Consider the following 14,330-nt stretch of genomic DNA (forward strand, 5'->3'; position numbering starts at 1 on the left):
CAGATGCAGCTGTCTGAGGACACTATTTCCGAGTCCCTCCTTACCCAAGGTTTCACTTGCTCTGGTTTCAGTTACCCGCGGGTCAGCTGCAGTCTGAAAATATTAAATGGAAAATTCCAGAACTAAACAATCCATAAGTTTTAAATTACATGCTGTTCTAGGTAGCATGGCGCAGTCTCCGCAGCCCCAGGCAGGACATGAGTAGTCCTTCTGTCCGCGTACGCTCTCTGTATGCCCTACCCTCGTAACTGTCTCGGTCACCGGCAGCACTGTCGTGGGGTACTGCAGAGCTTGTGTTCAAAGTAACTCTTATTTTACTTTTAATAATGGCCCCAAAGCTCAAGAATACCAGTACTGGCCACTTACAAATGCCAAAGAGAAGCCGGAAAGTGCTTCCTTTAAGCGAAAAGGTGAAAGTTCTTGACTTAATAAGGAAGGAACAAAAATCATATGCTGAGGTTGCTAAGATCTATGGTAAGAACGAATCTTCCATCCGCGAAATTGTGAAGAAGGAAAAGGAAATCCGTGCTAGCTTTGCAGTGGCGCCTCAGAACGCCAAAGTCACGGCCATGGTGCGGGATAAACACTTAGTGAAGGTGGAGAAGGCGCTGAGTCTGTGGGCGGAGGACATGAGCAGGCAGCGCGTTCCCATCCACGGCAGTGTGCTGCGCCAGAAAGCCCTGAGCTTGTACGCGGACTTCAGCAGGGCTTCCCCAGAGCGGGGCTGCAGCCTTCAGGGGAGAAGGCCGTTCACTGCAAGCAAGGGATGGTTACACAGATTCAGGCACAGGTTTGGACTGAAAAACACCAAAGATACTGGAGAGGCCGCATCTGCCCCTGAAGAACCTAGTGCCGCCTATCAGGCAGAGCGGGAAAAGTTGGTTAAGGAGAAAGAATGCCATCCAAAGCAAGCCTTCCCTTGTGATGAAAGCAGGCAGAAGAAGGGTGAGTACGGTGCCATAAGATCCTTTGAGAGAGATTACATTCCCTTAACTTTGATTATAGTATATTGTTTCAGCTATTCAGTTCTATTATTATCGTTAGTCTGATTGTGCCTAATTTATAATGCACTTTACCATAGGTATATATGAATGGGGGAAACACAGGACACACAGGATTTGTTTCTGTCGTAGATTTCAGCCATCCACAGGGTCTGGATGATTGTATTCCCTCATGGTAAGGGGACAGTGTATTTTTTGTGTGCCTGGCATGCTTTCTCATCATTTCTTCCTGCTTTACCTTTTGAATAAGTGCCTGCCTTCTGGTCCATGTGGTTCTAGCTAGATTGATAATCACAGTGTATCTCCTGTAATTTTGTTCTCACTAGTCATAGTAATTGGCCTTGGGGTTGGATTGTAACACAAGTGCTCAGGTCTTTGTAGAAAAGTAGCAGAAAAATATGGTAGTCTGTTGCCTCATGGTCACAGCACAGGGGGAAGTGTGATAAGCCTACAGAGGCACATGGCTGTCCTATCAATGCTGGGGAGGAAACCCTCTACTCAGGAAGTGAGAGGCCTTGCAGGGAGTAGAGAAGACTGATTATGTGTTTGTGTTCTCTCTAGCTTCATGTGGAGTCAGTACCGCCTATAAATTTAATTAAATGAAGCAATAAAACTTTTTAAAATTGAGTTGGCTTTAATTGGGAATTAGCACCTCTGTCAGAAATCTAGTTCATATCCTAGAGAATAAAGAATATGTCAGGTATGGTCTCTAGAGTTGATAAGCTAGTGAAAACAACTAATAATACTGAAAAATTATAAAACAAAACATTCATTGGCCAGGCATGGTGGTGCACACCTGTAATCACAGCACTCAAGAGGCAGAGGCAGGATTGCTGCGAGTTTGAGACCAGCCTGGGCTACATAGTGAGTTCCAGGTTAGTCTCAAACATAGTGAGACCCTGTCTCAACCCAGCCCCCACTCCCACCAAATAAACCAAAAACCAAAAAAAAAAAAACAAACTTAAAATACTCATTAAAATACTGAAAACAGGGTCCGGGGAAATAGCTCAGTGGCCCTGTGCCTGCCTTGCAAGCTCAAGATCCTTAGTTTGATCCCTGGTACCAGAAAACAAAACAAAAAAAATCCTAAAATTTGTCAACGCAGAGGAATTTTGAAAGAAAAGCTAAGAAGGAAAATAGAGGGCTGGGGGGTGTGGCTTAGTGGTAGAGGGCATGCCATACCCTGAGTTTAATCCTCAGCATACCCCCAAAAGGAAAATGGGAACTCAAATAACAGAAATGGGAGTCACTTTTATCACTTGAATTTATTTTGAAAGCTTTGTGGGATGAGAGGCTTAAATCAAAGCCCACAGCCTGAATTGAACAAGGATTTAGTTCTGGCACTGTGCCTGCCTCACAAGTGTAAGGTCCTGAGTTCGATCCTCAATACCAAGAAGAAGAAGAAGAAAAAAAAACCTGAAGTAGAAGACCCTTCCTTTTAATAAGGTGGATCCCTCCCTGAAGTGGGACAAGGGTGCTTGAGAGGAAGACTGGCCTGTGCCTTGTGTGGTCCAGGGACTTGGATTATGGTGATTCCAGGTCAACAGCATTCTCGGAAGTGTGGTAGATACTACTTTTGTTCTAAACTTCACATAACAAAAAATTGTTTTTAACTTAAAATGGCTAGCACACAAAAATAATTAGCCATACAAGGAGATGGGTACTCGAATATGAGGAAGAATCACCACAAATAACAGAAACTGACCTAAAAAAAGACTTGAGATTTTGGATTACCAGAGACTATCCTTAGTTTGAAGAGATAGGACAAGATTGAAAAATCTTTAGGAAGTATAAAATTATAAAATGTGACTTAATAGCAAATAAAAATCACAGAAATGAATATTATACACAAAATTAAAAGCCTTTTGGATTTTTTTGCGGCGGGGAGTTGAGGCAAGGTCTCACCAGGTTGTTTAGTTTAGCCTTGAACTTATTGCATAGGCTAGGTTGGCCTTGAACTTGAGGTGATCTTCCTCCTTTGCTGGGAATTATGGACATGTGCGTGCCCCCCAACCCCCATGGTTTTAACAACAGAGTTAAACACAGATGAAGAAAGAAGTAGTAGAAATGGAAAGTAAGTCAGGAGAAGTACAATTCAGTAGTAAGATGAAATATGAAAAAAGAGGATTAGAAACCTAGAGAGAACTAACACGAATTTAATCAGTTTCAGTAGAATAGGAGATAGAGAATGGGCAGATTCTGGAGAGATAATAGCTAATTGCTTCCCATAACTGAAGGATTACAACCCATAGTCAGGAAGGCCATTGAGGGCTGGGATTTAGCTCAGTGGTGCCACTGCCTGCCTTGCAAGAGCAAGGACCTGAGTTCGATCTCTGGTACCAAAAAAAAAAAAATATCAGGAGTGAGGGAGGGGATCACCTTCAGAGAGATGGTAGAGGATTCTTGTGGCAACAGTGGAAGCCAAAGTACAGTGAAGCCAAAAGATGATGGAATAACATCAATGTACTGAAAGGAAATCATTGCCAATCAAGGTTTCTATTCCAGGGAAAATACCTTTCAAGACAAAAGATTTTTTAGTGAACAAAGCGTTTATCACCAGGCGAAATTCTGCAGGATTATCTGCAGTTAGATGGAATGTCTTGAGTTGCTAGAAAGAACAAGCAAAGAATGTCGTAAGTGAAAATTAAATTGTTTTGAACAAAAATAATGTTACATTAAAATACACAATTAAAATACACAAACTGAAGAGTTTCATCTACATAATAGAATTAAAAGAAGGAACAAGGACTGTAATTTTTTTTGGGTACCGGGGATTGAACAAGGGTCCTTGTACTTGTGAGGCAGGCGGCAGAACCACTGAGCTGAATCCCCAGCTCCTGGGACTGGAAATTATTGACACTTTAAGTAATGTCGAGCCATCATCAGCCATCAATTTAGAGTTTAGTAATGGACATTGGACCTAAGTAGAAACACCCAAGAGGTAATACAGATAATGAAACCAAGAAGTGTTTGTTTAGTAAAAGAGAAATGTGGCGCTGGGGATTTAGTGTCCACTGCCTGCCTTGCAAGTGAAAGGTCCACAGTTTGATCTCTGGTACAAAAAAAAAAAAAAAAAAAAAAAAAAAAAAAAAAAAAAAAAAAATTTTTAAGCGAGAAAAAAAAAAAAAAAAAAAAAAAAAAAAAAGAAAGAAAGAAAAGAAATGTAGCCATTTTAGCATTTATAGTGGGAAGGTGAGAGCTCTCCAAAATATTGAGACTGTTAGCTTTGATATTGTATCTCAAAAACTATAAAGAACTTCATGTGCCCTGGAGTGGTGGTGTACATCTATAATTCCAGCACTCTGGGAGGCTGAGGCAGGAGGATTCCAAGTTTGAACCCTGCCTGGGCAATTTAGACCCTGTCTCAAAAGTTAAAAAAGATCTCATAAGCCGGGCGTGGTGGCGCACGCCTGTAATCCCAGCACTCTGGAGGCTGAGGCACAGAGGATCGCTCTGAGTTCGAGACCAGCCTGGGCTATATAATGAGTTCCAGATCAATTTCAATTACATAGTGAGACCCTGTCTCAAAAAACCAAAAAAAAAAAAAAAAAAAAAAAAAAAAAAAAAAAAAAGTCTCATAAGGTAGCTTAGTGTCAGGGTCTTGAATTTCATTTTCTAATACTGAGAAAAAAATCCCTTCATGCTATTTACTTCAGTATTGGGAATTTTAAAATATTGTAATTAAAAGGCAAGCTGGGTGTGCCGATGAATACCTGTAATCCCAACACTCAGGAGACTAAGGCAGGAGAGTCAAAGTGATTTTAAGGCTAGCCTGGGCTATACAGCAAGATGCTGTCTCCAAAACAAAAAACAAAAAACTTTCCTGTATCAGAAAGACTTTATGGGATCTGAGCCTTTTGTTCTTACGGCTTTGTGGAGTACAGACTATTTGATCCTCTTTTTGCTCCCGAGAGTTAGTTAATTGCTACTAAAGTCTACAGGTAAACATCAAGCCTAGAGTCACTCCTTGGGAGGACAGAAACACTAAGACGATACTAAGATCTTAGGAGAGTTGTGTCACACCATGTTGGACTAGTAATGCAGATATTTAAATGGTATTTGTTCTTTGAGAATATGTCATACCGGTAGGCTGCCTGAAGTGAGGTTATTCACTGCAAATGGATTGGTCTCTTTGAATATTACTACTTTATCCTGAAGATCTGTGTCCTTGGTGTCGTGCATTTTCACCTTACATGTCACCTTTCCGTGTTTGTGTTCCTTTTCTCAGGTAACCCTCTGTCATCTCTTCCTCTATAGGGTTATTACTGCATCAGCAGTCCATGGAGATGGGTGGTGGAGGGTGCTCCCACGGAGTCGGTGACTCGTGGTCCTTGTTTTCTTCCCTGGGTTATCTCATTCTTCACTCCAGCTACCACCATGCTGGCTCTAGGGGTCATGAGAATTGAAATAAACTGACTGAACCCATTTTGATTTCTGTAGTGATCTGCTGAGTGGGACTTTTTGTCATGCTGAGAATGTTCAATATCTAAGCACGTGTGACTACTGAGCACTTAAACTATAGCTAAGGCTACTGAGGAATTGGACTTTTTTTTTCTTTTTCAGTACCACAGATCAAACTCAGGACCTTGGGCTTTCGGGGCAGGTGCAGGACCACTGAGCTAAATTACTGGCCCTGAACTTTTTAATCTTATTTTGTCTTAAATTTGACTACTTGGGACTGTTGGCCTCCCTGTTGGTGCTCTGCGCCTCTCCAAAGCCTCTGGGTTATTCCTTCATTACTGATTTTCTGCCATGGATGATGGCTTTTGGGGGTTTTCTGGTGGCACTGGGGATTAAACTTTTACACTAAACTACATCGCCAGCTCTTGAAAAACGTTGTTAGCATCGCCAGACAAGGCTTGCTGATTGGCTGAGCTGCCCATGGTGGGCTCCCTGAAGTGTTGGGCTTGTAGGTGTGTGCTGTCAGCACCCTTCCCTAGCTCTCATGGTGAGATCCCCCTCTGTCCCCCTATCAGGAGTGGCAGTGATGGGCAGTGGGGTGATTCGTTGGCCCTCCAGGAGCGGGAAGCTTGATGGTGGTCACAACCCATGTTTGATAATTCTTCCCTGTGCAGACAGACTTAAGGGATTGGAGCCTTTTGTTCTTAAGGTTCTATGGAGTACACAGACTTTTTGATCCTTTCCTTTTGCTCCAGAGAGTTAATTGCTAATAAAGTCCACAAGTAAAAATCAAGTCTAGATTCACTCCTTGGGAGGGGAGAAAATGTTCCGTTTTCTGTTGACTTAAGTTTTTTGCTTCACCTTATTTTACTGGGAGAAGTGTGGCTTTTGATGTGGTGTCCTGACAGATACAACAGGTGTTTCTGCCACCTTCATTGCTGGCTCCACACAGGCACCATACCCACTTTCTTTTCTTTTTCTTTTTCTTTCCCCTTACCCAGTTTCTAACGGCATCAGAAAGGCCTGGGTCCTGCTGTGTCGGCTTCTGGAGAGGGCCCCATCTAGTGGTCAGGTCATAGTTTTCTGTGCTCTGGAGCAAATGTTTGTTTTTTTTGTTCTTACTACTTAACTCTTTCTCACAGGGTTGTTGTGATAGTAAACAAGATGACCTATAAAACATATTAGATACATTCAGTAAATGTTCATTCTTTTTTTTATTTTATCCACCACGCTGAGTCCACCACCCAAGGCCTCACACTTTCTACCACTGGGCTTCATTCTTAGCCCAGCCTCTACTTATTTACTTGTTTAGAGATAGGGTCTGACTGTGTAGTTCAGGCTGGCTTTGAACTCACTATGTAGCCCAGGCTGGCCTCCAACTCGGAGGTACTCCTCCTGCCTCAGCCTCCAGAATGCTGAGATCACGGGCATGTGCCACCATACCCTGGGCCTTTCTTATTTTAAACTGAGGAGACTCAGGAGAGATCCCAGGTGAAAGGAACCCTTTTCTTTTTCTGGTACCAGGGATCGAACTTAGGACCTTGTGCTTGTGGAGCAGGCAGTGGCACCACTGAGCCAAATCCCCAGCCCAAGGGACCTTACGAATAACTGTTCCATTCAGCATCTCTGTTCAAGGAAGAGGCCCTGAAACCAGCCCTGGGGTCTGACAGTATGGAGTGGTCAGGGAAGCACACTGGGCCCACCTGGCTTTGGTTTTGGGAGCACCAGAGCATCCAGCCCAGCCTCTTGTGGCCTCTGCACCTTCTTCCTGTGAAAGTGAGGAGGAGGGAATGATCACTAAATGAGGGTCCAGGAAGGGAGAGAACCTCTCACGCCAGGCCAGAGCAGCCTGGTGAGGTGCTCTTGGGACCCAGCGAGCCCCACGCATAGGGGCTCTGTCCCCATCATGCTTGCTGGCATCAGTCACCTGCAGGGTGTGGCGCGTTCATGGCAAAGCAGACTGGTCTGCTGTCTCCCCTGGAGGTTCTGATAATGAAATCAGACTGATCACCTGCTGTGGTGTCTCTTACTTCCTAACACGCCTGGTGTGAAGACGTCAGGGCGGGCTTTGGCAGTTTAAGGTGACAAGACTCAGAACATGAAACTAGAACAGTTTTCTGCTGCTATTTCCATTTCTTCTCACCTTAAGTTGTAAAATAAGACGAATCTCCTTTTTGTCTTGCTTGGAAGTTAAAGGAAAATGAGATTATGAAGAAATATTATGAGAAAATGACTGAAACTTCTAAGTGCATGTCTCAGAGGTAGGCCTGTGTTGTCCTTCCTGGCTAAGCCACACTTCATTACTACACTTCAAATACTTATTTGTCCCTGAGAGAAGAATGCAACCAAAGCTGTCAGAAAAATACTTTCTGTGATTTCAGCGTTTTGCTTGTTTGATACTACCATTTCTGGTTCTGAGAAATAGATTTGCTGCTTTTTGTTCACTGACACGGGGGTGGGGGTGGGGTAAGCATTGCTCGGCTTTGTAAAGCTCTGCTTCCTGAGTAGAGCTCATTACTTGTCCAAGCCTAAATCTAGCCTGGCAGTTAATTGATGTGGTAGCTGATGGTAAAGCTGGATCATAGTTTTTAAAAACAAGAAACTAGGTCATCCTCTTTAATAATAGGGGGGAAAATCTACGCACATGGTCAGGCAAAACGTTTTCTATGCTGACAGTTCTGCTGTTCTGTGTCCTCTGGAACACTGGGCTTTGGTGAGGGAACACCGGTGTTTTCAGTAAACTAGTTTACACACACTCGGGTCTGTTTTTAGAATCCCCATTCGTGTTTCCAGTCCTTAGTTTCTCAGTCATCTTTCCATATTATATTCATTTCATTATTTAATCTCTTGCTAAAAATAGATTTAATTCAAGTAAATTGAAAGGGATAATTTTTAACAAGTGATAATTTGCATAGTATTTATAGAAAACCAATTTGTAAAAAATTTGCTTTAATTTCTGCCTCAGCATCTTTATGTGGTATATTTTTTGGTTTTTAATTGTACTCTGATAAAATGTACATAAACTTCCAACTACTTGTAAGTGTGCCATTTACTGGCATTAAGTACATTCACATTACTGAGCAACCATGACCTCTGTCTCTAGAACTCTTCATCATTCCAAACTGAAATTCTATACCTGCTAATCAGTAACCCCCCTTTGCTGCTTCTTCCTAGCTCCTGGCAACCATCATTGTATTTCCTGTCTCTGAATTTGATTCCTAGGTACCTTACATAATGGGATTATATAATATTGGTCATTTGATCACTTATTTCACTTAGTGTAATGTTACCAAGATGCATCTGTGTTGTAGTCTGTATCAGACTTTTCTTCCTTTTCAAGGATAAATAATATTCCATATATGTGTATATGACACCTGTTTATTTGTCTAGCGACAGTCTTTGGGTTGTGACCTCCTTTTGGCTGATTGTGAATAATGCTGCTGGGAACACAGATATACAGCTATCTGCTGGAATCCTCACTTTCAGTTTTTCTGAATTGTCTCATACTTTTTTTTTTTTTTTTAGGAACTGGTAAACTGTTTTCCACAGCAAGTGTTTACCATGTTACATCCCAGCAGCAGCCCACGGGGGGTTTCACTTCCTCTACCTCTTTGCTAGCACTTGATATTTTGTTTATGTGTTGTGTTTTTATGCCATGTTTGAAATTCAGCTGAGGCTCTTTGCTGATACCGCAGTACCAGCCCAGTATGCTCTGAGAGGGAGGGATTGTAAACGCTGCTTGATGCCCTGCAACGTGTTCCTCCTTAGAAAGAAGAAAGCTCTTCGCCCAGTCCTAGCGACATTACCCACTCTTTTCTATATCAGTACTTGTGGGGATTGGTGGTGTTGGGGGTCAAACCTGAGCAAGAAGCAACTTTGTGTCTCTTTCTGTGTGGAGGTGCTTCTCTTCTTTCTCTCTCTGGGAGAAGTGTTAACTGGTTCTGGGTGCCAGCTGCAATGAGTTTGGGTGTGATGCTGAGCTAACTTTGTGAAGGAATGCGAGATGGAAAGTGAAGGGATGGCTTCCCTAGCTTACAGGGTAAGAGTTTGCAAATTTAAAATACTGAAGGTAAGAAGACTGATCCAGCGGTCTGGAGCACTGTCACAGCTCTCACCATGTGACGCTGGTTCCTCTCGCTCACTTCCTCGTTGCTTGTCTTGCACAGGGACCATGGCCCAAGTTGCGATGTCTACACTGCCCGTTGAAGATGAGGAGTCCTCCGAGAGTAGGATGGTGGTGACCTTTCTCATGTCTGCTCTTGAGTCCATGGTGAGTTCATAGTTGGGTAGTGTTGGTTTATGGATAAGGTCGATTTGTTTTTGTCAGACACTAATTTTATATTTTGGGATTTTTTTGTTTGTTGTTACTGGTTTCAGGACTGGGGATTGATTGAGACCTAGGCCTTGCACATGCTAGACAAGTGCTCTACCACTGAACTGCATTCCCAGCCGCCACCGCCCCCCCCCGTTTATTTAATTTTGAGACAGAGTCTTACTAAGTTGCCCAGGCTGACTTTGAACCTGTAATCCTCTTGTCTCAGCCATTCTGGTAGCTGGGATTGTACCCAGCTGGTTTATGGTATTTTTGAAATAAGTTTTCACTGTGTAGCCCAGAAAGGCCTACAATTTATGATCCTCCTGCCTCAGCCTCTGAAGCTTGGTGGTTCAGGTCATTGCTTAGAAATAGGTCCTGGGTTTACATGCACACACGTGTGTGAGTGTGTGTATGTGTGCACGTGCACGCTGGGGATTGAACCCATGGCCTGTACACTGCTCCATCTCTAGACCTTTTACATTTTATTTAGCTAAGTCACTTAAATTGCCCAGGCTAGACAGGAACTTACAACTCTCCTATCCCAGCTTCTCAGAGCACTGGGATTATAGGTATGTGTCACCACACATGGCTTCTCATTAATTTTAATACCACCGAGTGTTATATTTATTAAGATACCTTTTTTTCCTTAGCTGTACTGGGATTGAGCCCAGATCCTTGTGCATGTTAGGCATGTGCTCTACCACTGTGCTGAGTTCTTAGCCCTTTTAAAATTTTGAGAAAGGGTCTTACCATGTTCCCTAGCTTGTACTCAAGGTCAGCTGTCCTGCCTTAAGCCTTCCCAGGGCTGGGATTGTTGGTGTGCACTGCCAACTCTGGCACCTTTTTTTTTGGTACCGGGGATCAAACTCAGGATCTTGTGCTTGTGACCTTCTTTTTTCTTTTTTCCTGGTACTGGGATCAAACTCAGGACCTTGTGCTTGGGAGGCAGGCACAAAGCCACTGAGCTAAATCCACGGCCCTCGTGAACCTTCTTAAAAAGCAGATTTCCGTAGGTTTTGAGAAGCCTGATAGTCTTTATGTACAGAATGCTTGTTTTGGTCCTCCCTTAAATGTCACTGACACTTGATAAAATTGAAATCACCTGTCTTTTGAATAATGGTAGTACTATATGATTTATATTATATCCATAAAATGGAAAACTTGCGACATGTTTCCTTCCCTGATTGGCCTCCAACTGCTGGGCTCAAATAATCGTCCTGCCTCAGCCTTTGAAATAGCTGGTCTACAGGAGCGTGCTGCCACATCTACATATAAAGTTTTTAAAGACTGCTTCATCTCAAAGTAGTATACTTAGTAAAAATCAATAAGCAAAATACTCACCTAGCTGTGCTTCCAGTTGTATATGCCTAGGGAGATACTTGGGTGGACTTGTGTAGGGCATCCCTGCTGTGTCAGACTCTCCTTTTCAGGACGCAGTGGTCGCCGCTCCCCAGCAGTGTTCACCTCCCCTGTACTCTCAGCCCCACGCAGTGATTGACAGTGCCGCCAGCAGCCTGTGTACACTGCTGCTTCTTGGGAACTCTGACCCTGTAACATTACAGAAGATTCTGCTTTTCTTCTTATGAGTTCTGTATTTTCTTCTGTTTTAAACCAGGCACAAAACCCATTTAGAAAGATAGATACATTAAGGCGGCCGTGGTGGTGTGTGTGTACCTGCACTCCCAGTCCTCAGGTGACTGAACAAGATTGAAAGTTCAAGGACAGTGAGGTACTGCTCAAAACCAAAATGAAGAAAGAAAGGGGCGGGAAAGGGAAAAGGATAGGAGTGAGTGAAGGAAGAAGAGAGGAAGCCATTCCAGTGGAGACTCTTATGTATGTGATATGTATAATCTGATTCCAGATTATGTATGAAAACAGTTGTACGTGTTGGGTTTTTTATTTGTCGAACAGAAATGGTGCTTTTATGCAACTAAACACAACCTAATGCTTGTTTTTTGTATTGTAGTGCAAAGAACTGGCAAAGTCCAAGGCAGAAGTGGCCTGTATTGCAGTATATGAAACAGATGTGTTTGTTGTTGGAACCGAAAGAGGACGTGCTTTTGTCAATACCAGAAAAGATTTTCAAAAAGATTTTGTAAAATACTGTAAGCATTGTATTTTATATTTTGTATATTATAAATTTTAAATCTAAGTATTTACAGATAAGATGCCATTTTTCTAAAACATTTATACTTTAAAACTTTGGAATGTTATTGAAGCATTTTTAAATTCTCAAAATCAATCACTGAAGCAGTAACCTACAGGGTAGACACTAAAGAGTTTAAGAAAAATGAAAGTCAGGTTTGAGGGCACATGCTTGTCATCCCAGCGCTCAGGAGGCTGAGGCTGGAGGATTATCATAAGTTTGAGTCCAGCCTAGAGTACGTAGTGAGACCTTGTCTCAAAAAACCAAAAGAAAAATGATAAATGTTCATTGCATTGTGTTCTTAGCTTAGTATTTACACTATTTTGGTGGAATATATCAAAAAGCAGGTAGAGAAGGTTTGTATTGGTTAAGTTCAGAAAAGTAAGTCTCCCTCCCCTCATTTTGAGCTGGGGACTGCACCCAAGGCCTCCCCAGCCCCTTTTCATTTTTTTCTTTCATGTTTTTTCTTCCTAAGTTGACCAGGCTGGCCCTTGAATTTGCCATTCTCCTACCTCAGCCTCCCACATAACTGGGATTACAAGTGTGCATCACAAAGTCCAGTTAATAGGTCTTCTGACAGTGGCCTTTGTTAACAGCTCTTCTCTTGATAAATACTGATGTGTTGAAACAGCTTTGTCTCTGGACGGTTGACTTTCTTTTAGTATTTGCTAAAGCTCAGCAAGTTTCCCCAGCTCATCTTGTTACAGGTCCTCAGTGAGTTTCATTGGCAACCAAATTCACAAATGCTCCAGAATGGAAGATCATAAAACAAAGAGAGCAGTGAAACTGACAGTGTGATGTTGGTACCCATAACCTCTCCCAGAGTGTGTCTACCTGAACACTTGCCATAGGTCTTGTTCACTTAGTGATACAGCATTTTATTTTGATTTTTTTTTTTTTGGTACCAGGGATCAAACTCAGGACCTTGTGCTTACGAGGCAAGTGGTGGAACCACTGAGCTAAATCCCCGGCCCTCATTTTATTAAGCATGGAACAGAAACAGAAAAAGGCACATAATACACAGGCTGCTAAGATCCAAAGTAAAATTCTGTTACCTTCATCTTAGATGCTGTTCATGATAAGTGGAGCAGATCATGTGTGCATAAAACATCCTGTTTGATGCATTAATTTTAATTCTCAGTTCTTTGTAAAAAGCTTCAAGTTGCACTGGTGCTGTGGCTTAGCTGTGGAGCACTTGTCCCAGGCTCTGGGCTTGGTCTCCAGCACCAGTGAGAAATGATCTGCAGCCCAGGGCTCTATCCTTCTCTCTCCCTGTTAGAATCCTTGCTTTGTAATAGTAACCTATTTTTAAAATTTTGTCATTATTTCTTAAATTCTGAGAAAGTTTTAGGGCTGTACTGTTTGCATGTGGAGCTTTAGGCTAACATTATTTGGCCGCTGTATGTGTCAGCTGCTGCCGGTCCCATGAACCCTGTAATCACCCCGGCAGCTGTGCGTAGCACCAAGCGATTGGGCATTGTCCTCAGTTGCAGATCGTAGCTCCTCCTGTTGGTGTGCACACACTGTGTTTATTTCAGGAATTCAGTGCCATGGGAAATGGTCTTCGGCTATAACCTAGCACCTGTGATAAGTGCTCAGTTTAGGATAGACCCATTGTAAGTTGAAGATGCTGGAAGTAAAAAGTGCGTGTAATATACTTAGTTTTTTGTGTATTACAGCTAAATTGGCCTGTCCTTAAATGTATGCCCGGACCCTTATATTAGCCCACAGTCTGGCAAAATCAGCCTGTACAAAGGCTATATTATAGTAAATGTTGAATATCTTATAATTTGTTGTATGTTGAAAATGAAAGAACAGTTGTATGCATAGTTTTAGGAATTCTTTGGGGGAAATCTAAGTCCTTTGTGGATGGTTAGGAAAGTGCTGTCTACTAGAAATAAATGTCACTCATGTAATTTAACACTTTGTAATTCTGTTTCGAGGCAGGGCTTCACTGTGTAATTCAGGCTGGATCACCATGACTTTTGAGGCCAGCCTGAACTACAAAGCAAGACCCTGTCTTGGAAAAATGATGTTCCTTCTTAATCCTTTTTTTGTGTGTGCGTGTGTCTGTCTGTCTGTGTCTGTATATTGTAGGGTGTTCTGTCATTGAGATGCATCACCAGTCCTGTTTTTGGTTGTTTTTTGAAACAGTTTTGCTATCTTGCCTAGTCTGGCCTAGAATTTAAAATTTTCCTGTGTCAGGATACTGAGAAGCTGGTATTACTGGTTTGTTCTTTATAACAAATCATAAATGTTCAAATACAGAAAGGGTATTCTTTGTTTTTTTTTTGGAAGGGTCTCACTATGTAATCCAGTTTGGCCTTGTACTTACTATGTATTCTGGCTAGCCTCAAACTCATAGCGATCCTCCTGCCTCAGCCTCCTGAGTACTGGGATTATAGGCGTGTACCACAATGTCAATGCTGGGCAAAAATATTCTTTTTTTTTTTTTTTTTTTTTTTTT

At 42.3% G+C, this 14,330-nt stretch overlaps 1 protein-coding gene across 9 annotated transcripts in view; it reads left to right on the top strand.

Moving 5' to 3' along the window:
- The first annotated feature begins 460 nt into the window (after window positions 1-460).
- The window catches only part of Gtf2i (general transcription factor IIi), a 74,413-nt gene continuing 60,543 nt past the window's right edge, over window positions 461-14,330 (top strand). For 8 of the 9 annotated variants that reach the window (XM_010619041.1, XM_010619043.1, XM_019206758.1 and 5 more), the window contains exons 1-2: window positions 9,569-9,672; window positions 11,684-11,822. In XM_010619041.1, the coding sequence (XP_010617343.1) occupies window positions 9,574-9,672; window positions 11,684-11,822 (238 nt within the window). In that variant the 5' untranslated portion in view covers window positions 9,569-9,573. Of the gene's footprint in view, window positions 946-9,568; window positions 9,673-11,683; window positions 11,823-14,330 lie in introns of those variants that run through there. The other variant, XM_010619047.3, reaches the window with a different exon arrangement.

This window comes from Fukomys damarensis, unplaced genomic scaffold, assembly GCF_012274545.1.
Source record: "Fukomys damarensis isolate Sample0158 unplaced genomic scaffold, DMR_v1.0_HiC HiC_scaffold_17, whole genome shotgun sequence".
Taxonomy (NCBI): domain Eukaryota; kingdom Metazoa; phylum Chordata; class Mammalia; order Rodentia; family Bathyergidae; genus Fukomys; species Fukomys damarensis.